The sequence below is a fragment of the Acipenser ruthenus genome, chromosome 32 (assembly GCF_902713425.1).
Source record: "Acipenser ruthenus chromosome 32, fAciRut3.2 maternal haplotype, whole genome shotgun sequence".
NCBI lineage: Eukaryota > Metazoa > Chordata > Actinopteri > Acipenseriformes > Acipenseridae > Acipenser > Acipenser ruthenus.
Genome location: NC_081220.1, coordinates 12324779 through 12350467, shown reverse-complemented (window position 1 = coordinate 12350467; position 25689 = coordinate 12324779). Strand labels below are relative to the sequence as shown.

General features: G+C 43.3%; 2 protein-coding genes across 2 annotated transcripts; one reads left to right on the top strand and one right to left on the bottom strand.

Annotated features, from left to right (window-relative positions):
* Nucleotides 1-489: 489 nt before the first annotated feature.
* LOC117965154 (ras-related protein Rab-11A-like) lies at nucleotides 490-12567 on the top strand. The gene is made up of 5 exons (XM_059006273.1): nucleotides 490-876; nucleotides 5589-5784; nucleotides 8042-8235; nucleotides 9158-9238; nucleotides 10252-12567. Exons 1-5 carry the CDS (start codon nucleotides 837-839, stop codon nucleotides 10389-10391), a joined length of 651 nt encoding a protein of 216 aa, XP_058862256.1. The 5' UTR covers nucleotides 490-836; the 3' UTR covers nucleotides 10392-12567.
* Nucleotides 12565-24351, bottom strand: LOC117395613 (RNA-binding protein MEX3B). The gene is made up of 2 exons (XM_033994618.3): nucleotides 23812-24351; nucleotides 12565-20795 (listed from the first exon to the last, which is right to left on the bottom strand). The coding sequence occupies exons 1-2, from the start codon at nucleotides 24260-24262 to the stop codon at nucleotides 19801-19803; spliced, it is 1446 nt and encodes a 481-aa protein (XP_033850509.3). The 5' UTR covers nucleotides 24263-24351; the 3' UTR covers nucleotides 12565-19800.
* Nucleotides 24352-25689: the final 1338 nt, after the last annotated feature.

The following is a 25689-nucleotide window of genomic DNA, read 5'->3' as shown; positions in this document are numbered from 1 at the left end:
CCTCAGCTCTAACTACTAGGCCATGCTGTATACCTCCCAATTCCTCAGCTCTAGCCACTAGACCACTGCAGAACTGGGGCGAGGTAAGCAGAGTGGCCTAGTGGTTAGAAGTTAGGAACTTGGAGGGAAGCAGTGTGGCCTAGAGGTTAGAGTTGAGGGACTGGGAGGTGGAAGAGGTGTGGTTGAGCAGGGGTATAGCCACGTCTACATATCAGCCTAAAGTAATATAATTACAGGTCTTTTACTGAGGAATGCTTTTCTTTCTTAAAATATCGACCGATTTTTCGTCATAAAAGAAACTCCACGCCCGGAGTGAGGGAGGACACTTTAAAACTCGTTCGGCTCGCCGTCGGAACACACCTGAAATCGATCTATGACATCATCAAAGGGTCGGGGCGAGGGCGGTGAATACGGTTTGAATGACGTAAGATGTAACGAATCGGAGAGCATTTCGCAACAGGTGCGTAAGATCAGCCAGCCAACGGGAAGCGAAGCCGGGGGCGGGGAATACGAGTTCTACGTTGTTCGGAAACAGAAAACCATTGAAGTTGGTCGAGGAAGTTTGTTTGGAGAGTCGGTTTTGTATTTCAAAGCAGGAAAACGGTTGGTTTAGGGAGTTTCTGTAGCCTGGTCATTGAGAAATAAGGGCGACCTTTGTAGCAATTAAAAAAAAAAAAGAAAGAGTCATTCGCGGAACTGAAGAGTTTATTTGAAGGAAGTGCAGCGGCGAGGTTCGGAGACAGTTTTGTGAGGTAAACAAGATTAACTCAATCAGGTCCGAGGTATATCCTCATTGAATCGAGTTACTTACAGAATATTTATCGAAAAGGAAGGACATGAGCAACAGAGAAGACGAATATGATTATCTGTTTAAAAGTAAGTTCACTTTTTAAAGTGTTTTTTTTAATTGTCGTCTTTTTATATGCAAATCTTTACATTGACGTAATGACGCGGAATGCGTTTTGACGTATTTTCTCAATTCGCCTTGTATCTGTTTTTTGAAGATAAACGGTAAATTACCATATTGTGGTTTCTATTTCATTTTGTCGAAAATTGGAGCCACGGTCCTATTGCTACTACGTTCAAAAACTAAAAAAAAGAGCTTGTGAATTAGTAAATCGAGGGTTATTTTGAAACTGGTGTCAGTATAGACGTGTGCGTGTTTTTGGTATAATAATAACGCAGATATTATGTTCATTTTTAAGCCGGTTTGTATTTTCTAGCATGGTCATTTCAATCTAAAATGGGAGCCTTACTCTGCATTGCACTACGGATATGCCGATTGCAATACGTTGTGTTGAGCAATCGCGTGTAATCACAGGAGAATTACAAAACGAAGCGTTTTATAAACTAGGTCGCGTTTATTTTTAAAGAACGCTGTTACTGTTTTTTTTTTTGTAAGTGAGCCTCGTAATCTGTGTTTAAAAAAAAAATGCGGATTTCATAAATACCGCAGACCAATGTTTAGACCACAATGACTTCTTATCTCAGTAACTGCAAACCACACACAGACTGCGCGGACAATGCTGCGGAGCGGAGAAGGTTCATTCTGTGAATAAGGCCATTGTTTAAAGTCAATTTGCACAGAAATACAAAACCCCACCCTAATGAAAACACCATCACTCCGTTTGGACGTCAGAGAGAACCTGCCACATTCAGCACACACTTGTGCTGACTGACTTCCCTCCCTGTACATGTCTGATTAATCTGTCTTAAATACCTGACGTGGTCTGCGTAATGTTAAAGCTGCGTTTGCACATTGGTAAAGGGGGCAGATGGCGCGGTTTCCCAGAGCCAATTACTGTGTTAAATGTACAACACTTTCCAGATGTTAAATTTGATTAAAGGTGTTTAAATTCTTTGTCAAACTACAGACCGAGATTAGAGCAAGGAAGGGATTTGATACTGTGATAGCTTAAAAGGGATGGAAATAAGGACCCCATTGCACAGCAGTTTGATCCATTCCTGGTTTTAGTAGAATTTAATAAGACACATCTGAGCTTATTGTATATACACTGAGACTAATCTAGATCATAGTAAAACCTGGAGTGGATGAAACTGCTATCCAAATGGAGTCGCATTTCCTTCCCTGTAACAATATTGACCTTGGTCAGCAGTGTCTTCACAATGGTCCACGTGGATCATCTCTTGTGAGGCTGTCCCTCGTGAAATGTCTTAAAGGTGCCGTTTTGAACATGTTTTTCTCCATCTGTTTGTTATATATCTTGATTCTCTTGACTTGATTTAGACAGAGGTGTTTTCCTTTGGTAACGCAGCAGTGGACCGTGGCCCTGGTTGCTCATGGCACCTCTGAGTATGTATGCTATTCTACACACAGGGCACAGGCTGGTTTCCTTGGTTCTGCCCCCTGTAATATAATGTCATGTTTGTTACTGATGTCCTTGACGGGGTACGCGTGTGACTGACATGCCCGCTGAAGCCCTCTGCTTCTTTGAACAGTTTGATCTGTGGTAAACAATCCTTCTGTGAAACTGTTCCAGGAGTGGCCAGCCCTGGTCCCAGAGAGCTGCAGGGTCTTGTGGTTTTCATTCCACCCGAATTACTGAAGTGAAATGGTTATTTTCTTACTTCGTCAACACTTAACTTTTTTCCCCTGAGTCTTTTAGCCGTTAATGATTTAACGATACCCAGAAAACCTGCAGGATTGCGGCTGTCCAGGGCCAGGAGTGCCCCCCCTGCACTATTCAAACTGAGCTTTGTCTACTGGCTCACTGATGCCATTGTTTCAGTTTTTGTTTCTCACTTCCTTCATGCGAGTCACAATGTATGGGCCTGGTGTACAGCATCTCACTGCTGCTCTAGAGTGTGGAACCCCTCCTGCTCTGTCTGTAGAGCGTGGAGGGGGGGCAGGATTGCAAGGTCGTGTGTATTGGCATGAGGGGGGTGGCAGGATTGCAAGGTCGTGTGTATTGCCATAAGGGGGATGGCAGGATTGCAAGGTCGTATTGGAATGAGGGGGGCTGGCAGGATTGCAAGGTCGTGTGTATTGGCATGAGGGGATGGCAGGATTGCAAGGTCGTATTGGAATGAGGGGGGCTGGCAGGATTGCAAGGTCGTGTGTATTGGAATGAGGGGATGGCAGGATTGCATGGTCGTGTGTATTGGAATGAGGGGATGGCAGGATTGCAAGGTTGTGTGTATTGGAATGAGGGGATGGCAGGATTGCAAGGTCGTGTGTATTGGCATGAGGGGGGTGGCAGGATTGCAAGGTCGTGTGTATTGCCATAAGGGGGATGGCAGGATTGCAAGGTCGTATTGGAATGAGGGGGGCTGGCAGGATTGCAAGGTCGTGTGTATTGGAATGAGGGGGTGGCAGGATTGCAAGGTCGTGTGTATTGGCATGAGGGGATGGCAGGATTGCAAGGTCGTGTGTATTGGAATGAGGGGGATGGCAGGATTGCAAGGTCGTGTGTATTGGCATGAGGGGATGGCAGGATTGCAAGGTCGTGTGTATTGGCATGAGGGGGATGGCAGGATTGGAAAGTCGTGTGTATTGGAATGAGGGGATGGCAGGATTGCAAGGTTGTGTGTATTGGCATGAGGGGATGGCAGGATTGCAAGGTCGTGTGTATTGGCATGAGGGGGATGGCAGGATTGCAAGGTCGTGTGTATTGGCATGAGGGGATGGCAGGATTGCAAGGTCGTGTGTATTGGAATGAGGGGATGGCAGGATTGCAAGGTTGTGTGTATTGGCATGAGGGGGATGGCAGGATTGCAAGGTCGTGTGTATTGGCATGAGGGGGATGGCAGGATTGCAAGGTCGTGTGTATTGGAATGAGGGGATGGCAGGATTGCATGGTCGTGTGTATTGGCATGGGGGATGGCAGGATTGCAAGGTCGTGTGTATTGGCATGAGGGGATGGCAGGATTGCAAGGTCGTGTGTATTGGCATGAGGGGGATGGCAGGATTGCAAGGTCGTGTGTATTGGCATGAGGGGGATGGCAGGATTGCAAGGTCGTGTGTATTGGCATGAGGGGGATGGCAGGATTGCAAGGTCGTGTGTATTGGCATGAGGGGATGGCAGGATTGCAAGGTCGTGTGTATTGGAATGAGGGGATGGCAGGATTGCAAGGTTGTGTGTATTGGCATGAGGGGGATGGCAGGATTGCAAGGTCGTGTGTATTGGCATGAGGGGGATGGCAGGATTGGAAGGTCGTGTGTATTGGAATGAGGGGATGGCAGGATTGCAAGGTCGTGTGTATTGGAATGAGGGGGCGGTGGTCAGTGAAGGTCCTCGGGATTTCCAGTAAGCTCCCAGACAAGTTCATGCCGATTGAGACTGGAAATGCCGCGATATTGCAGCAGTAGAAGCCTGAAGCGCTCGAGCGATTGCAAACATAAAGGCAGGGCAGTGCAATACAAATGTAATAAAGTGACCTTCAAAGCTGCTTATTTATAGACTGTGATTTTAATGTATTCACTGTGTTCTCTTGTGGTTATCGTTCACAACATCCTGTGCAATGTGGAGTCACCTTTACTGAACTCTAAGCTTTAACACGGTCACATGTCTTCATTGTCTCAAAAAGTGAGTTCTTCGGCCGGATATACACAAGCATCTCATTGTCAATTCTAGTTGACTACAAAAATTGACAACTGAATTGCTGTTGTAAATGTGCCACATGCACACTGGAAAACTGACAATTATTTTAAGCAATTTTAAGTCGACCCCTGTTTGCGGTAAACATGTTTCTGCAGCTGCTGTAGTAATTGGAATAATTTTAGAAATTTGAAAAAAAGTCGATCAACTGCAAAGCTTCCTCATGTGTCCTCTTGTCTGCAGCCATACTTCCTATTTATCAAAATGCAGAGCGAAATCAGGTGATTAGATAATGCAGTGTCGTTGGCTGAACACACACAGCACGTAGAAACAACTGAATTGATAAAAATAGAGCAGTGGTCTATTCTCTCTCGTTGTCTGTTAGTGACGTTTGGTCAATTTGAGTTGCCGAGAAAAAATTGCCTGTATCTCCGGCCTTAAGGCACCTGGATGTAAAACGAGCTGAATATTCATGTTCACTTTCCCAAAGTGATACTGAGTGTGGTGGAAATCAGTTTTATAAATCTGATCAGGTCAGGTAACCAAAGTGATATAATCAGGTGCCTGTCCCTATTGACTCCCATTGTATATTGTGGGGTTACTAACCTGAAGGGAGATTGACAGGAGTGATATTGAGCAGGTTTCACTGTAAAATGTATGAAACAGCAATACAAGTAATGACTCTCATTATATACTCTATTAAACGCAAAGCAGTTTTCTGGTAATGCTGAGTCAGCCAGTTGTAACTAAGGCACATTTTCCTGCAAATTTATACACTTAAAGAATTAAAGCAACTATGTTGAAGACCTTGAGAAAGACTTGTGGTTGAAACTCTAGGCATTGAATTCAATACGTTTGTGTTAGCATTTCTAAATTCAGCACTATGAAGTGTGTAGTCATCCTGACTGTTTTTTGAAGGCTTGTATGAGGCTTGTTGCTGTACTAACAGGCTGCCTGATCCTGTAAAGCTTGTTTGAAGGCTCTGGTTTTTCACGGCATGTTTTGCTGTCTGTCTGTCTCGCTCCCCAGTCGTGCTGATCGGAGACTCGGGCGTGGGGAAGACTAACCTGCTGTCCCGTTTCACCCGCAATGAGTTCAACCTGGAGAGCAAGAGCACCATCGGGGTGGAGTTCGCCACCCGCAGCATCAACGTGGAGGGCAAGACCGTGAAGGCACAGATCTGGGACACGGCCGGGCAGGAGCGCTACCGAGCCATCACGTCCGCGTGAGTGCCGGGGCAGGGGGGGGGATCCGTTATCTAGAACATTAGCAGGCTGTGTGGTCCAGTGGTTAAAGAAACAGGCTTGTAACCAGGAGGTCCCCGGTTCAAATCCCGGCTCAGCCACTGACTCCTTGTGTGACCCTGAGCAAGTCACTTAACCTCCTTGTGCTCCGTCTTTCGGGTGAGACGTAGTTGTAAGTGACTCTGCAGCTGATGCATATTTCACACACCCTAGTCTCTGTAGGTAACCTTGGATAAAGGCGTCTGCTAAATAAACAAATAATAATAATTATCACTGTTCCTCCTTGGAGAGAGTGCTAACCAAGGCTTTCATATCCATTTTCTTACCTTACTGTAACATTAGTGCCAGGAAGTGCTAGACAAACCATCCGTTGTGTCAGCATGGTATATTTAGAATTGCTTATTCAGTTAAAGGAAGCTTGGAAAGACATGATTTAGTTATTAAGAGTGTAACAATGTGTGTGTGAGTGGCCTGTTGAGTTGGCTGAGCCCCCCTAGGGAGTGTTGTATTGGCCTTGGCGCTCACACTTGCTGAGAGGAAAAACTGACTGGTGATGGAACAAAAGGACTTGAAACTCACACTAGCCCTGCTGCTGCTGCACCTAGTCCTGGGGTTCAGAGCTCCCCTCAGTGAAGTCTATTATTATTAATATTGAAATGATCAGGAGCCAGGAGTTTGAGCAGGGTTAGAAACCCACATTAGCCCTGCTGCTGCACCCAGTCACGATCAGCTGTGCGTAAGTTCTTACTTAGCCTAGTTAAAGTGTAAGTTTTTACTAACTTTTCACAGGTTGCACCAGCTGTGATAGTTATAATGTAAGACTTAGTTGTTGCTTAAAATTCACGCATGCCTTTAGGGAGGTGTAAGCTGTGTGTAGAATCAAAATACAAGAGGACACAGCAAATTTTCCTGCGTGAGCTTCTCTTTTGAAGATTATTTTGTTCATAGTTTTCATTGTCAGTGAATCCTGCAAGACCGCGTACGTCCTCTTGATAATTATGGGATGTCCTTTTAAATCCTGTAGATTTTAAGGTTTCTTGCAGGATTTAATAGGATAAAAATCTTATAGGAATCATTCCTATATGAATTTTCAATTTCTGAAGGATTCCTATAAGATTTCCTGTAGGACTTCCTATATATTAATGTATTTGAATGTATAATTAAATATTTATATTTATTATCCATATAAGGTACACAGTATTTGAGACAGTTTAGGTTTTTATGAATTGAAAATGTCTCTGGGACACAGAACATTAAGTAATGTTATTAAAGTTAGATTGATCAATAATTTATAAACTTTCCTAAAACTTTAAATTTCAATATTTTATATGTATGAATATAACGACAGACGTGCGATTCCCAGTACAACATATTCTTGAATTGGCTGTTTTCTGTGACAGGGAGACAACACTAGGAGGAGCCGTGGGAATTGATTTTTTTAATCGTAACACATAGATCCAATTCATCTTGATGTTTATAAATAACACACAGAAGTGTGAAGGTTTAATATATGAAGTATAAAGTTTGCCCTCTCAGTGGTCCAATTCATAAAAAATGTGCCGATTTTTAATTTTAATCAATTAATCTCTAAAACTAAAAAGTCTTAACATTCCCGTAAAATTATAGGTTTATTTTCGGTAGTTTTAAAGGTCCTGTCTGTACATGTTTCTTCACTGTACCAAGCCCTCTGAAATATCCTTGCTTCTAATTGGCTACCGAGTAGTGATGACCTCACCGACTTGGTATCAACCGGTCATGGTAATAAACTAACAAAGTATTGTCTTAAGTACATGAAATAAGGGAGCGCTTAGTTATAAACTAACGAGTAACAACTAAGGACTTAGTAGAGACTTTATGTTCTAACTTAGGAATGAAGGTACACGTAGCTGGTGCAGCCCAGCCCTGGGGTTCAGAACTCGGGTGTATTATTAAAATGACCAGGTGCAGGAGTTTGAACAGTCATGTCCCTGATAAATCTGCTCTGAATGAACTGATTGCTTTTCTAACTAATTGCAAGTCACACCTGAGTCTGTAGGTTTAATAAAATGAGTCGTTCATGAAGCTGTAAGGGAGGAACAATTCATTTAACAGCATTTAAATATACTTTAATTGAAGGGAGTTCTGAGAAGCTGGACTGGGTGCAGGTCTCACTCTGATAGGAGGTTGCAGAGTGTTTGAATTGGGAGATAGAAAGTGTTTGACTGACAGTAGCTGTGACTGTGGTGTCTGGTCCTGCAGGTATTACCGTGGGGCGGTGGGTGCTCTGCTGGTCTATGACATCGCCAAGCACCTGACCTACGAGAATGGAGAGCGCTGGCTCAAGGAGCTGCGGGACCACGCGGACTCCAACATTGTCATCATGCTGGTGGGGAACAAGAGCGACCTGCGGCACCTTCGCGCCGTGCCCACTGACGAGGCCCGGGCGTTCTCCGGTAACACACGCACGCAGGCAGACACGCGCACACACACTCACAGACAGACACTAATCCAGTCTCTTACCTCTTACTAACACTAACATTATCACTGTGCCCCCTTTAACACATTAAGTACCAAATTATTTTTTCTTTGGGGGGGGGGGGGGGGGGGGATCAAAACACGCTGTATTTGTGTAATTGATACATTCTAAATCGGTGTGCTGCCATTCTAAAAGCGTCCTGTTTTGAGGGTAGTCCAGTTCGATGTGACCAGTGAAATGTCACACCGAGTATGAAGCTCAACACATACAACATGTAGCTTTATCATCACTGTGGGGAGGAGAACACCAACAAATGTGTCATTTTCTGGCTTCCTTTCTTATTGTATATTGAGGCCTCAGTAAAGCATCTGAAGGGCTGTATTTGCAGAATTCACAGCTGCATTTAAACTTAACTTTTGCGGTACGTTATAATAAAATAGTAAAGAGAAAATGAACTGATCATGAGGTCTTCTGTTCTGCATGGACAGCTTTGGCAGGATCTGTATGTTCCTGAGATGCTTGTTAGTAGCATGTAGGCAGCTGATTGGATAGCTAAAGCAACAATGTTTGCATCCCCTAGAATCTTAGGATTGAGGCGTAATTATATATATAAAAACATAATTTGGATCTTTTATTCATCGTGTAATCAAAGCAACTACAAAATGATTGCAAAAGCCTACTGGAAGCCTAAATACAAATACTAAATATCACATTTTTCAGTTTTTTGTTAAGTACGTGGGGTAACTACAAAGCAGTATGCAATTCAATATGCTAACGATACATTATTCAGCAGGTTTCAGCTGACTTCATGAAGATAGTTAATTCTACAGAGTGATGCAACACTTTTGGCCATAGCTGTACATTGTATTGAAGTAACTATGATAATGTTTCCATTCCAGAGAAGAATGGCCTGTCGTTTATTGAGACCTCGGCGCTGGACTCCTCGAATGTAGAACTGGCTTTTCAGACCAGCCTGACAGGTGAGCGTGGAACCCCTCAGCCACCCGGCACACCTTACTGTGACCCTGAACCTCAAACACAGACCTTCTCTCACTGGTGTTTGAACGGGATCAAAATACATTCTAAATACTGTGCTGTGACAGTCTGCAGGGTGTGAAGGGTTAGTGCGATCTCTTAGCCGACACCCTTATCCAGGGCGACTTACAATTGTTACAAGATATCACATAGTAATAGAGGTGTGTGTGTTTGATGAATCAGGATGCTTTTTTTACATGGTGTATGGATATGGTATAGTAATAGAGGTGTGTGTTGTTAGTGTTGTGATGCAAGACCAAAAGCACAATGCCACAGCTCATTGTAGATCACCAAGCGGTTCTTGAGTGAAGAATAAGTACATACAGTACCTGTCCTATTTGATCGTTGAGTGATCACTTCTGCATCAGATATTCAGATGATGTACAAGAGGAGAGTGAGAACTGCAGTCGTCTCTTAGCCAGTACATTATCTAACAAGCAGCTCTGATTAAAGACAGCTGGAGGGCAGGAAATACGTAAGACACGTACAAACATCAAAAACAAGATTGACAATGAAACTAGGAATAAAGTGTTTGTGTCCCTTCAGTGGTATTTTTTAACCTGTTTCATTGATCATGTGCCACTAGGTGGCGCCGACACCCATATAATGACTTAAACTTCTGTACCTCTGGGTGGTGTGGGTTTTTTTTATATAAATTTTTGTGGATTGGCCCTCTTCTTTTTTTTTTTTTTTTTTTTGTTATGGTTCAAAAGTACTATTGCCATTTTGAAGTGTTAAGACATCCTAATAACTGATCAATACCAGCCCAGTGTATCTGTGTTACTGCACCATGAACCGGGTTTGGGGGTGTAAACACAGAATACAGGAAACATCTGTCATTGAATATAGTTTCTCTCTGATATAGATAGATGGATGGATTTCTATCCATCCTATGGCACATAGAGATATAGAGATTTATTTACTATAAAACCTTGCCCTGTGTTTATTTGTTCCACAGAGATCTACAGGATTGTGTCTCAGAGGCAGATGTCCGGCCGGCCTGACTCGGACTTCGCTCCCAGCAGTAACGTGGTTCCCATCACCGTGCAGCCCACGAACCAGGCGCCCAAGCAGGCAGCCTGCTGCCAGAACATGTGACCCCCCTCGGGGCGCGGTGAGGCTGGGAGACGGCGCCACCAGGAGGCGCTCATGGAGCGGTGCCTTGCAGTCCTGCCAATCAGAGCGAGGGGCCATTGTAACGACTGGACCCCCGACACTGAGAGCAGCACGGGCACGTCTACACGTGTGCTGAGGGCTTGCATTCTTTATTTTACTGTGTTTTCATTTTAAACTGTGTGTGAGCTGTGGGTTGTTGGTAGGGCAGGTAAAAAATCTGTTGCTAACGGAGCGGTTTCTGCTTGTATGCATACTGTACCTTCAACATTTATTTGGGGGGGGGTATTTTATAAGAGTTTAAGACACAGACTTCTCCATTGAACTTCCTCATCTGAGTGGTGGTTTTAATTTCTTCTATTTAAAGGGGTCCACCAAGCATTTTGGTTTTATTTTACATGTCATTAAACATGCACACAAGTTCCTGGCTAACTTATTTTTTTTTTGTCCAGGTTGGTTTCACAGACCCAGATTTGCACTAATCTTGGACTTCTGTACCATAATCCAAGTGCTAAACTGGGACGTGTGAAACTAGCCATTGTAAAGTGAGCAACAAAACAATTCCAGTGAATGTCACCCAATATGCATTGCCATGCCTTTTGTAGAGCTGGCATGTCCTATATGAAAGATGCGCACGTTCTGTTCACTCGTTCAACTGTCATTTTTTCATACTGCTTAGATTTTGTTTTACAAAGAAGTGGAGAATCAGATCTGAAAAATAGCATTAAAAATGCACTTCCCTTTCATATAGGAAGATGTGGGATCTAAGAAAGGATGCCTAACTATATCTGATTTGCTGGCATTGTTTTGTCTGCTCTGTGTACCTGGTGGAGCTCCTTGTGTTTCTCTCCGTGGGCTGCATCCAGCTTTCCTGCATCGCTGGAGGTTCTTGTGTTGAAGCAGGGTTTTAATTCAAACTAGAAAATCAGTGTTTTGATGAAGGAATTAGCCAGTACATTTGTCCACTTGCTTTCCTGGTAAATTGTACTTTATAATTCCTGACTGTTTTGAATTAAGTAGTTTCAATAATCCTTTTTAACTGATTTATTTATTTTTTGCATTCCCCTTACTATTTTATGGTGTTTAATCATTCTGAGTGATTCTGGGTTCAGTTTGCTCCAATAATGAAGTCTTTTTTTTCTCTCTCTCTAAATCTGCCTTCACCTGGCTTTGAGCTCATCTGGATAATCCTAACAGCCAGGACTGAACGGCCTTCCTCATGCCATTCAAATCATGTGACAATGTGACCTTTCAACGTCAAATGTCACGTGATCAGAACCGAATAAGGAAGGCTGTTCAGTCCAGGCACCTCGGATTCTCTAGACAAGCTCAGATAAAAGCAGATTAAAACTCGGGCAGGTAAAAACTCTATATTGGCGAACCACTCAACGATCCCAAACGCCATAAATAAGTTGGGGATTTGTAAAAAATAAAAAAAAAAAGTTTTTAAAATGACATTTGAGCGAAGAGAAACCCAACATCAAGGGATCTGTTAGAATGTGCTCCGAGTGAAGGCAGGTTAACCTTTTTTAAATTTACACAAAACAAGGACGCGTCTGGGGGCAGGAGGATTGTAAACACCAGCATATTCAATCAGGGATGAACGTTTCGTTTTTAGTGGTTAGGTTTTGGTTTTGTTTTTTTCTTCTCCAGCTCCACACAGTGCTTGTGGGTCTCGGTTTGGGATGTGGGGAATCTCTGTACCTCGCAGTCATCACACTTGTGTTTGTTAATCCTTCATCTCATCCCTGTTTTGTTGTAACGGGATCATCTGATCAAATATGTAAACACTTCTATTTGTTTTTGTTTGCTATTGTACTTTTTACATGCTAAGCATTGGCGAGGCTTCAGGCAGGCCACTACAACAGCCAGAGTGAGAGCTGCTTTTTGTTGTTTTGACTTTATGTACCTGCTGAAAGAGTTTCAAGTCTGTAATCAAACACCAATCGAATTCTGCTCAGTGTAATGGGGCTGTGATTCCTGCTGATTCCTGTAATCGCTAGAGTGAATTGTGTGTAGAGAGTAGATCTTGTGTTTATTTTTGTTCATGTATTTTCTGTCTATACTGTAAATATATACATTTGATGTATTTCAGTAATATACAGTTTTCTTCTTAAATGATTTGTCAATTGTAAGTTAAGTAAAACAGACTAATAAATAAGGCTCTTTCATTTTTATTAGAAACATTTACAATACGTTTTTAAACAATCTTTTAAAAAAACAAAATACAAGAAACTAGTAATAATTATAATACGGTGTGTATATAAAAAAACAATCACAGGTTACATGTGCTATAAAATGAGTAATGTTGCATGCTTGCGTCAACATGACAACATGGTACAAGGTTCAAAGAAGACAAAACACGAAGGCATATAATGGATTACACCCCTCGTCTCTTTCCAAACGGACTGGATTGAAGAATGTGATTCTATTTGATACTGACTGAACTAGTGCTAAAACCACTATGAGACTGGTGTGCAACTCGCTACAGTGCTGGTAGAGTTAATAAGCTATCAAGACAGTAAGACATTCAGACTGCAGTGAACCCCAATGATTTAAGAAACCGGGGCCGTGGGGAGAGCGGTGCGGCGCTATACCAAAATAAAGATTTTCCAATGCTTAAATATCCAATCTATTGAATTTGAAAACTTTGAAAACCAGCTTTTCATTCAGCCCTTCATCCTGGTTTTCTTGAACCTGTATAAAAAGTTGCTCACATTTCCAGCAGGGCTGGTAAGCTGAACAGCGTGAGATGCTGACAGCCTCTTTCAGCGCAGGTAGCTGGCCTCCTTTCCCTGCCCGACCTGAGGCATGACTAGCACCGCACTCTCCCGGTTTCTCAAATCCTGGCTTTCCTCTTCCGGCCCCCAGCGGCCGCCCGCAATGAGAATCTAGAACAAGCCCGGTGTCCACAGTAGAGGAACTTCGGGTAAAATCTGATGGTCCCGCTTCACTTCACTGGATTTGAAAGAGACGGGATTGAAACATGAAGCATGTGCGGGTCTGTGAATTTCATCATACATCTCTTACATAGTGTGTGTATCAAAGTCTGGAAAAAACTACATTGTAAAGATAAGGTCATTTTAACGCACTGAAAGAATTTACACATAAATTTACACAATTTATTCCGGCACATGTTTTTGAATTTCAATAGATCCTAGGTAAATAGTTCCAGATGTAGTAGATGTATGTTTTTGCATGGTACGCTGTGTGTGTATATACACGTAACCAGACCTATATTATACACACACTGCTTTTAATATATAAATGAACCAACGGATGCGTTATTGGCTTGGAGCGCAAGTATTAAAGATAATATAGTAATGAAAATTAAAAACACCTGGGAAAGGGGAATACAAGATTACAATCTGCTTTAGGAAATAGCTTTCTTTCTTTAACAAATATTGACCTTTTAAAGAGTTAAAATTTATTTATAGATAAATACAGTATTTTTTTTTTTTTGGTTCTCTGAAGGGGTGTACACATCCAAAAATCAATACTCAAGTTATTTAATAGAAATAGTTAGCTTGCTCATTCATTTTTTTAAATATAACATACCCACAACTGCACAGCGGGTACTGTTCTACACCGACCACAGGGGGCGCTGTGGTATATAAGGCGCATCAATGTATTCCTTCTTGGTCAACAGCTAATCAGGATTGGCTCCAATAGGGCCATTTGTTTTGAAAGGTGTGTGCGTGTGTGTAACCACACAGTGCCGCAGTGAGGCCGGTAGGGTTCCTATTGGATCCCTGTATTGTTTAGGCAGAAGTTGCATTTACTTTTTCTTTCTACGAAGAAAGTTTGAAAGAAATGTCAACCATATTTGTTAAGTTGGGCCCAAGACTTTTTTTTTACAGCCTCCCAAAATACATGTTCTTGGTTATAGGTCGATAAGAAATGACAAAATACAGCGCTGTGTGTAGAAATCCTATTGCGATAAATTGCATATTCAGTAAAACCCGAAAGCGCAATCTTTTCAACCAATATTATTATTATTGATATTTTGAGCTGCTTCGGACTGGACGGGACAGCTCGTGTTTCTTCGTATTGTTCTATGATAAGGCTGTAACTCCCTCCCGATTCAGCAGAACCCCGCTCCCACAGGACCTGATCTCACCACCGGTTAAAAACACCACCACGCTCCCCCTTTCACAAGGAAGAAATAAAGGGTCTGTTTCGATTCTTTCTTTCAATGTTTGTAAACAGAACTTTTACTAAAAACCTGCATCCTTTGTTAGAAATATATTAACGTTTCATTGTCATCTTTTAATTAAAAAACAAATGGCTCAAGCAGTTACTGCTCATAAATAAAATATTTTAATTTTTCATAAATAACATTGACTGTTTCTTCATATGAAATAACCCATGTTAGCAAAATAGAATTTAAAAACTGTAATTAGAAAATGTTCCTCTTAAGTTGCTTTCTATAAATGCAACATACTGAAAATCAGATGAACCCAAAACTGCAGTGAAACCGCCAAAAATAGTTAAAACTAGAGCTGGTTTGCCTTAATATCTTCTATAGATCCTTCTCTAACTCTATCAGCGGTTTAAACGCCTCGTCCTTAACTACTAAACACTCCATTTAGAAACACTAAAAGAAACTTCAGCAGTCCAATGACAATCATTTCACCAGAAGTCTCTCAAGATCTTTAACACCCTCGATTGATCCCATAAGCAAGCTGGTTGCAGATTTAACAAGTGCTTGATAAAGCCACAACGGTCTTCAGCATGTTGCACCAACCCCATAGCCTATTCTACATGTGATAAACTCTTAATACAAGCTTCTGTGTGAAATAACATTTTAAAATGGCTTCACTGCGAGTAGAGGATTACAATAAATAAGTTTTTTTTCTTAATTATTTTAGTTAAGAATATAGGCTAGCCCTTAAATGACATTTATATAAATGCAGCCCACCCTCCCCCTCTATGGAATCATATGCTACAGAACTAGGTGGTTGATTATTACAATAATGGAATATTAACCACCATAACTGGGTGATGTATTGGTTTGTCCGGTATGGGTCACATTTTAATGGTTGGTGCACTGGTGCCAAGTTTGGCTGTTTACTGCCCAATATGAAAATGATGGGCTCAGTTCAATGAAAGATATGCACATGCATGTTTAAGATCTTTGAGAGTCACAGGTTTTATTAGTAGATTTTTTTTTTTTTTTTGCATTAGCTTGCTTAACAAGTCTGTAAGTTGTGTCTCCGAGGCACGCTGGGGTTATACAGCGCTGGTACACTGCGTACAGGACAGCACACAGGCCTGGCTCTCTCTCTATTAGACCAGCACGTTTCTAATGGACTCAATGGTTCTCTGTATGCATGCATGACTATGCCAGCTATTGACCTTGTTTGTTTGTTTACAGTTTTCATGTCTTTACCAAATCTTTGGCTCTTTTCAGTCCTTGGTGTGTGTGTGTGTGTGTGTTTAACTATTTTATTGAATGCTTTTATTTTTGTCATTTGGCAACTAATATTGTAAAGTTTGCAAAACCAACCATACATAAAATACACACTGTGATAAAGCTGACTATATCTAAACGTTAATGATATTCCGGTAACCATAATAATAAAGCATTTTCACATTTTACCAGATGGAAATAAACATTTAATAAACGCTACGTCTTAAAATACGTTTGGTTGACTTTTGATCATTCGTTTGCACACCGACAGCTACAAAATCATTCGTAGCAAGCCGAAACTTTCAGCGCTGCTACAACTATATATAGCATTGAAAATGAATAACGCACCGCACTCGAGATAGCCTTTTTCAGCAGAGTATCATTCACGTACCCAACACTGGTTAAAGAAACACGAGTTTGTAGAAACGAGTAAAGAGGAACGTCCTTTCCTAATGCAGTTCATCACGCCCTGCCTCGCTTCTTTCTGCACGCTGCGACAATAAAACCGACAGCTGTATGGAAATAGATTTTTTTTCAAGAGATGACGTCAGGCGGAGTCTCCTGTTCGAGATTTTACCAAATTGGCCCCAGTTTGCATTCGGTACCGAGTGTGGACGAAGCTCTGGTCGAAAAAGACATTGTGAATAGCTACCGCACAGAAAGACGGGAGCTCATTGAAAAACTCGACGGATTTTGGTTTATTATTTTGTATTGGTGTTATTTATTGTGTTCCTTTATTTTAGAGTTTTAAGCCGGTCTGGAAACAGGCACGGCGCAGCCTGAAAAGGCTTCCCCTGTTCTGCATTTGGGTTCTGTCCCGCGCTGTGTGTATGCAGCGAGTTATCGGGTCAGGAGCGGCCGAAACGCTTTAGCTGCACTGCACCGTGAGGCTCGCGCCGCACACGCTGGAAAAGGTGGGGAATAATTTGCACAGCAAAGGCGGTTTTATATCGACAGCTTTAATAAGATCGCAAATCTGCAGCCATTCCTATGTGCATGTAAAACTAGATTTGTAATTCTACAATATGCAGGAAAAAAACAACAATAAAGCCGAATACTGAGGATATTTTACAAGGAACTATTTGACCCACTTTCTTATTATTATTTTAAATATTATTATTATTATTATTATTATTATTATTATTATTATGTGCTTTGAAAACAGAAATAGATTTATTTTTACTTTTAAAAGTCGCTGTAATATATTGCTTTTAATGTATGTATTTATTTTATGAATCAAATCAATGATGGATGTTTTCGATCTATTACTTTATTTTCTAAGGGCTTAATGAACGTTTTGAGCGCGTCGATACATTTATTTTATAGATTTTACGGGCTGTTGTAAAAATCTGATTTTATTGCAAAACGGCTCTGTGCAAGTTAAGATGAATATAAAAATAAAACTAGTGGGAACTGGCACAGTAACAAAACTAGCCAGCTTCTTTGTTCCTCCCTAACCGGACGAACAAGAGTGAACACGGCCTGACAATTCCATTTAAAACACCCCCGCGTTCAACATGATGGTATATTCCTACCTCCCCCTATTACGTGGTGAGGTGGAAACTACCTACAAAGCTCCCCTTTTAAATGACTGATTTTCAAATAGAAACATGCAATGCAATTGTGTTATCCAACAGATGCAATGGAGTTCAATGAGTGCCCTCTTTTTACTTCACTATCTATGGAATTCCTGATTTTTTTTTACGGGGGGGCGGGGACGACATTACCACGCCCCCTTTTGCTCGGGCCCCTCCCCTCAAATTTAACAGCATACAAACTCTTTCAGCATCAATTTCCTAAATTCAATCTGAGTTATGGCGCCACTATATTTAATGCTAACACTGCACCAAGTTCCAAACACATCTTTATCACAGTTTATTTTTTTTGTTATTTGGAACTTTCAAAAGATAAAAGTGCCATCATTTGAATGATCCTTCACTTTACAGAAAGGGAACTGTAAAAGGGTTAGGGTTAAGAACTGAAAAAGGGATACACCTCTTGGCCTGATCTAGCTAGATTAGGTAGTCCAAGAAGGAATCAAAATGGAAAAACACAAGATTGGTTTACTTTAGTTATCTTTCTGTATTCAGGTCTGCAGAGTGAAAGTTATTTTTTGGGGGAAACTCTGATAAAGGAAAATAAATATATATATATTTTTTTTTCATTTGAAAATGAGTAATTTGTATAGAAGGGACATCATCTTCAACTACTGAGTTAGAGGTTGTTTAGAACAACGCCAGGCTCTTGCTATGAGTAAATCTGAATTTGAGACAACTTCAAATATATCAACACTTGAAGTGGACTCAGAAGTCACCATCAGTGGTCGGTTTGGTTAATAACAACATTTGTAATATTTTTTTTGTTTGTAATAAGGTGCTTATCTTTCATTTTCTTTATAATTCTGTTATTTTATTTTAGAAACAATTCATAAAGAGCCTGATTTGTACAGTTAGCTCAATGACACATTCCCCCAAATTCATGGCAGTTTTTCTTTTGTTCGAACACAGCAAAATAAAAACTAAGTACGTTTTGTTGACTTGAATGCTGGTGATGGGCGGGGTGGAGCGACGACACTAAAAGGCAGAGTGACTGTACTGGGACAAAACGGCCCCCCTTCTCCAAGAGGAACTCAGAATGGAAATTAAATACTACCTTTTCTTCTTTGGATTCACCTTGTATCATTCCCTGCCTCAGTCATCACATCCTGACTTTTTCAAAAAGCTAGAAGCACCCCTCTGACCTCAGTAGAGCTCTCAGAATCCTGTCTAACTGCTACACCCTAGTGCAAGCATTAACCTGTCCCCTGTGGATGCAGGAACACATAGAACAGATGTTATACTTCTTGCATTCGACAGGGGGTTCATGTTAACGGTTGCACTCTGGTGAATTCAGACATGATTTCGAGAGCTCTACTGGGGTTCAGATGACAGGGAGCTCTATTAGATGTGATGCCAGACACAGAAAATGACAAGTAAGAAAAAACCACTCAAGATAACGAAGTTTGCTATTCTGAAAACTTATCTAGACTCCATCAAAACTGACTGTAAAAGCGTACAATACCTCACGAATTAGAGCTTCTTGAATCTGGTACTCTGTGTGTCGACACTTCGAATGGTAGCGTAGATAGAATGCACACCAAAATAGTGCCATCACCCCTCCCCTCACACACGTGCACTCAAACACACACACTCTCTCTCTCTCTCTCTCTAAAGGCAGCAGGTTTTACAAACTCAGTGATAGGAGTGCTGGCCTCAGTGCGGAGTGTTCAGATGGTATTTTTTGTTCTTGCTCACATTTTAAAACCTGTTTTAAACATTCATAATGTAATAATTCGATTTGGGTTTGGAATTGCTTTAGTTTTGAACAGCCGCTGCATTTCCTCCAAGACACCAAGCAGACCATCGTTAGCAGTGGATTACACCGACGGAGATCTGAGCCGAAACCTTCTCGAGGAGCTTTTGAAGTTACGGGGAGTATAAGAAACTCCCGCTGCTCTCACTGCAATACCATGCAGGGGTGTCAGTAAAGAGGGATTTGAAAACGCTAGCAAGAGCTCCTGTCAAGTCCCTGGTCAGTCCCTCCCAAGACGCCCAGTCTAGCGGTACCCTGTGTAAGAAAATGAGAAGGACCTGGGCGCCTTGGCTGGGGTGACTACTTTACAATCTGGGACTGATGCTACTGTTGCAGAGTGCTTTGATCGAGTCAGGGTTTTAATAGGAGCAAGAAGAGCTGCTATCAAATAAGAACTGCTGCCACCCCCTCTGAAAAACAGCTTTCACATCAATTGCGCTGTTTGTTCACAGAGCAGAATATTAACAGTAATTATAATCATCATCATCATTAGAAGTGCTGCGTATTAAAAAAAAAATGAACCGATTTTTTAAAAAGCTGTAATTATTAAAAAAAAAAGTACAAAATATATAAAAAAAGAAGAAATAAAAAAATATTTTTGCGGGTTAAAAAAACAAATAAAAAATAAAATTAAGAGAATATCCGAATGGCCTGTGTGACCAGCGTGTGGCACACAGGGCACTCGGGGTGTGCCAGCTCGCAGATCCGGATGGCGCACTCCATGCAGAACAGGTTGTGCCCGCAGGGCACCAGGGCCGCGGTCACCTTGCTCTCGAAGCAGGTCATGCAGTCCCGCGCACTGGGGGGGGAGCTCGGAACCGGCAAGCCCGGGGAGGGACCCAGCCGGCTGGGGAAGGGCTCGCTGTGCGCCCGCCGGGCCTGGGCGTGCCCCGCTGAGGGAGTGCCAACGGCGCCGCACGGATCCTGCAAACCCAGGGCCAGGGGCAGGCCTCCGAAGCTCTTTGAGCGCTGCTGGGGGTAGAAGGCCACTGCTTTGGGGTACTCCGGGTCTCCCCAGCAGTCGCTGGAGGGGTAATAAGACTTGTCGCTGGCGTGCTCGGCAGGGTCCTCGCTGTACAGGGGGTCGGGGAGGCCGCTGTCTTGTCGGTAGCTGCTGCGGTTTCCCTGGAGCCCCCAGACTTGGTGCAGTCGGTTCTCCAGCAGGCAGTCATTCTCGTTGTTGGGATCGTGGAGCCCCCCAGTGCGGAAGGCGATGTGGGATTCGATCTCCTCCTTGGCGCGCTCCGCGTTCCCTGGGGAGCCGGTGATCTCGAAGACGGGGTCACGGTCCCGGCTGGGGGTCACGATGTAGGTGCAGGTCTGCTGCTGGATGCGTTTGATGGTGGATCCCTTGGGCCCCACCACCAGCCCCACCACCCTGTAGGGCACACGCACCTGGATGGTGGTCTGGCCCGGCATGCTGGGCGGGGAGCCAGCGAAGCTCACCCCCAGCTTATTGCGAGAGGCCCTCAGCATGGAGAAGTGCTCGGCCGCTGAGATGATCTCGCGCCTGGCCAGGGCCACATCCTCCTTCCTGCCGGTGATCAGAAACACAGGCTCCTCTCCACGCACCGGGGTCTTGATGTAGGTGTTGGTTTTGGCGCGGAGAGCTTTGATCTTGCAACCTGTAGCAGGAGGCAGAGAAGAGGAGGTAAGCTGGGATGTTTTATTTTAAATGATCCAGATCGTGAAATTCTCTTTGTTTGGAGATCCCTTATCAAAAGTATTTTAAACAGGGAACCCCAAACTAAACACTGAGGAAAATCAAAAGCAAGAAAAACCATACTTCCCTGAATGCAACGGCTTGAATATAATACTGTCTGCTATTATGATAAGGCCTGTCTGTCAGATGAACAGTGAACCTCTGTACATTAGGGCAGCAGTGTGGAGTAGTGGTTAGGGCTCTGGACTCTTGACCAGAGGGTTGTGAGTTCAATCCCCGGTCGGGGACCCTGCTGTTGTACCCTTGGGCAAGGTACTTTACCTAGATTGCTCCAGTAAAAACCCAACTGTATAAATGGGTAATTGTATGTAAAAAATAATGTGATATCTTGTAACAATTAAGTCGCTCTGGATAAGGGCGTCTGCTAAGAAATAAATAATAATAAATAATAATAATAATAATAATAATAATTATATATACATGTTTCACAAACGAGAACCTCTCATGCAAAAGAGTGTTCCATAAATCACATATCTTTAGTACCACTGGATTTTGCACTGTAACAAAGAAATACATAATAACACAGAAAGAAAAAGCATTAATAAAACTTCAGTTTGGGGTTCTAAAAAAAATAAACATTAAGATAAGATTAGTGAAGAAGTTATTTGGTTAAATCTAATTTTTCGGTTTCAATTTCTGTTTTGTTCCCTGGCCTAGCAGTGCAGAAACAGAGACAAACTTCACATACTCTAGATCCAGATATTCTCAAACTCTTGTGCAAGAATGTCCTTACCAGGTTTCACCACACTCGGATAAGCGGTTCTCCTGATTTATGTCCACTATATCACCTCATCGCTGGGAAGATGCACTTTTTGGTGCAGTTTGCCTTAAAAATCATCCTGATCAGGCTGGTTTTAGCACTAGTACCAATGCATGTGCTGGCTAGTGCAGGGTTACAAGTTCAGCTCAGCTCAAGGAACCCTCTCTCCCCTTCTATTGTGAATCATAGTTCTCGGGCTTGTTTTTCTATGTTAATTTAAAATATGCAAATGCATTGCTATTGATAAAAGTGCTTCTGCTGTAGGCACATGATCCAGCGAGACTACTGGAATGAGTCTGAACTACAACACCTGCGGTGATTAGGAACCAGAAAACAGCAACAGCAGCTTTCCACCTGCAGCCCTGCCTTTGAAATACAGTCTCAAATACAAGCAAAGAACCAAAAGATCTTCAGCAGGGCAGTGCTAACATCAACATCCCTAGTGCTGAGGAGAGGACATTGAGTTAGTACCATTAGGGGTGAATTTGAACTTCACAGCATGCAGTAATTTGGAACCAGGACACAGCAGTGGTGGTAACTCTAGATCTGAAGAATTTATATGCATGTCTAAAAATACCAGAAGTTTAAAAGCCTTGGTAGCTCTCATTTAGAGGATGGATTTGCCATATCTAAAATAATATGTACACACACTCACACTGAGACAGACACACATGCACACACAGCAATACACACCAAGAGACACACACAGACACTCACTCACACAGCCACACTCCTTAAGGCTGTGTGGTCCAGTGGTTAAAGAAAATGGCTTGCAACCAGGAGGTCCCCGGTTCAAATCCCAGCTCACTCACTGACTCAACGTGTGACCCTGAGCAAGTCACTTAACCTCCTTGTGCTCCGTATTTTGGGTGAGACGCTGTTGTAAGTGACTCTGCAGCTGATGCATGGTTCACACGCCCTAGTCTCTGTGAGTCGCCGTGGATAAAGGCGTCTGTAAAATTATAAATTAATAAGGAAGCAGGGCTTGATGTCTGACTCCAGGGCATAGCGAGTGACTGCTCTCTTTGGGGAATAGCTCCACTGAGAGTGAGTGAGAGAGGGGGATGAAAGAGGACTGCGGGACGGGGCTCTGTGACCGTCTGGCTCCCTTGTGTGGCCCCCGAAACCAGACCCTCTTAAAGAATTAAACTGAGATGGGGGTGGGGAGGCTATGCAATATATATAATATAATCTGGGAGCAAAATGCAGTGGGCAGGGATATTTTAATGAAAAAGATAAACTGGAGTTAACCTGGCTTCAGTTTACAATAGGCTAGTAAAACCGACAGCATGTTTTTTTAAATGTCTATTCGGGGAATGATATTTCACGTGAGGTGAACTGCATATGCTGTAGACTTTGAAGAATGGTGTGTCAGCTTTTACTGTGGGGTTTGAGTTCAAACTGAATCCACGGCAGCATCCCAGTCTGACGCATATTGGGTGTGTTTAAACATGCTGCTGGGTTATTATTTCACGTCTTAACACAAAGTCAAGGCCAACTTAACCTCGTTTATCTTTATAAACGATAATAAATTGCGTAAAAAAACACGTGGATGCTGTTTCAAGTTGTTCGTTAAGAGCCGGTGACACGGTTACCATTGTCCACATTTTAAGAGCACGCTGTTCCCCAAACAATACCCCGCTCCCAGACTGCACACAAACAACGGGTCGACTCGAGTATACCCGCATAAAAAAACATATAAGAAAGAAACCTGGCCTTTTCTATCTGTATAAATACACGGATAGATAGGCGTCTTCGGTGTTGAATTTCGACTCCTTTTTCAGTTCAGACAGTTTCCATAAACTCGTGCCGAGTATAACACAGCGAGCATGACAAAGAGATGGGTGCTCCGCGCTGCTCAATGTGAATGTGCGGCACGGCCAGGGGTGCAACCAACACGGTGAAAAACAACCGCACAGAGCTCGGAAAAAAACCAACAAAGCGGCATTTCTGTCTGCAGTTTAACTAACAGGGAGTTATAACACTTATTGCTTGAGAGAGAGGCAGCGTGGTTATTTACAACACCGCTGCCTCTCGAGCAAAACAAACCGCCCTCCAAAACAATAGCCACCACTTCCCAGAACTTAACAGGTACTCGGTATGTCTGTTATTACAGCATTAATGATAAAAACATGTGTTTTATTGTCTTTTTCATTACCTTGTCTGCCGACTATTTCGGCCACATGTTCGGAACTGGGCACAGGGACGCACTCGGTAATGTTGCAGCCCCTTCCTTTGCATTCACCGGACCCTGCTTCGTACAGGGCGCATAACTTGCTCTTCCCTGACAAAAGCCCGGTTTCCCCGCAGCCGTTTCCTCCTCCTCCTCCTCCTCCGCCGCCGGTGTGGTGGTTGTTATTGTGGTTATTGTTGTTAGTCCGGTCCTGTGCCCTGGTTCCCCCCGGACCTCCTCCTCCGCCGCCGCCGTCGTCGGTGTCCCCGAGCCCCAGGAGCGACAGCTGGCCCAGCGCGACCCTCAGGGCACGGGAGTCCTCCTCCTCGTCCGGCGGCACTAGCAGCCCCTCAGTCCCAAATCCAGAGCCGGCCAGAGTCCCGCCGTAGCCCCCATTCTTCTTCATGATCCCTGCTAAAACCAGCAAACTCGGCATGACTAACAAAAGACGAGTCTGAAACAAAGAGACTGGAGACAGACTGAACAACGGCACCCTCTGCCGCCGCCCCCCTCCCTTCACACAGTCCCCCACTCTCCCGCAGCTCCTCCCCCGGCCCAACCCCTTTCTCTCTCCTTTCGCTTGTTTTCTTTCTTTCGTCTCGGCTCTTCTGCTGCAATCAGTCTGTCTAGCAGGGCTTGGCCGCCGTTCGCTCCACCCAGCCTCGACTCCCCCTCCCATTCCCCGACGCTGCCCGCCTGTGTGTGCCTGTCACTGCGCTCCGCGGCGGGCAGCACACCTCATTCTTCGCTCGCTGTCTGTGTCACAAAAATACGCATCCCACCCCTTCTTCCTAACCCCCTCCGAATAACACCATCTCCCCTTGTCTGCCCCAGTTCCCAGATAGCTAGGGCACAGACTGCCACGCTGGTCCACAAATAAGGAGGAGGCTGTGTGGTCCAGTGGTTAAAGAAAAGGGCTTGTATCCAGGAGGTCCCCGGTTCAAATCCCACCTCAGCCACTGACTCATTGTGTGACCCTGAGCAAGTCACTTAACCTCCTTGTGCTCCGTCTTTCAGGTGAGACGTAATTGTAAGTGACTCTGCAGCTGATGCATAGTTCACACACCCTAGTCTCTGTATTATTATTATTATTTATTTCTTAGCAGACGCCCTTATCCAGGGCGACTTACAATTGTTACAAGATATCACATTATACATTATTTCACATTATACAGATATCACATTATTTTTACATACAATTACCCATTTATACAGTTGGGTTTTTTTTTTTTTACTGGAGCAATCTAGGTAAAGTACCTTGCTCAAGGGTACAACAGCAGTGTCCCCCACTGGGGATTGAACCCACAACCCTCTGGTCAAGAGTCCAGAGCCCTGACCACTACTCCACACTGCTGCCCTGTAAGTCTGTAAGTCGCCTTGGATAAAGGCGTCTGCTAAATAAATTAATAATAAATAGACAACAACACTAAACATGAAATAACACATGTGGGGGGGGGGGGGGGGCAGCTGGGTTTCAAACTTAAGCGCTCGCACTTATCACGCAAGCTGTGCCTTTGTTAGGAAGAGAACACACCATACAGAACATAAGCACATTCTACTGAATGTGAACCCTGTACTCTCCCTCGCCCCCCCCCCTTATCCGGGAAGGAAATGCAGATGAGGGGGGGTCGTTTTCTCCACGTCTGCTAGTTTGGAAAGTGGCAACATTTAAAAAAAAAAAAAAAAAAGTGATTTCAACTGTCATGTATTTGAACATTTAGCAGCCCCGCCCCGCCCTCGTCGCTTTGTGATATTCTGGATACAGAGCGATGCTGTCGAAGACGTTTTGCAGGAGGGGGCGGGTTTAAGGCAGCAGTTTGTTAGACAATCTGTTTGCAGCTCATTCGCAGCAGTCAGCCCCCC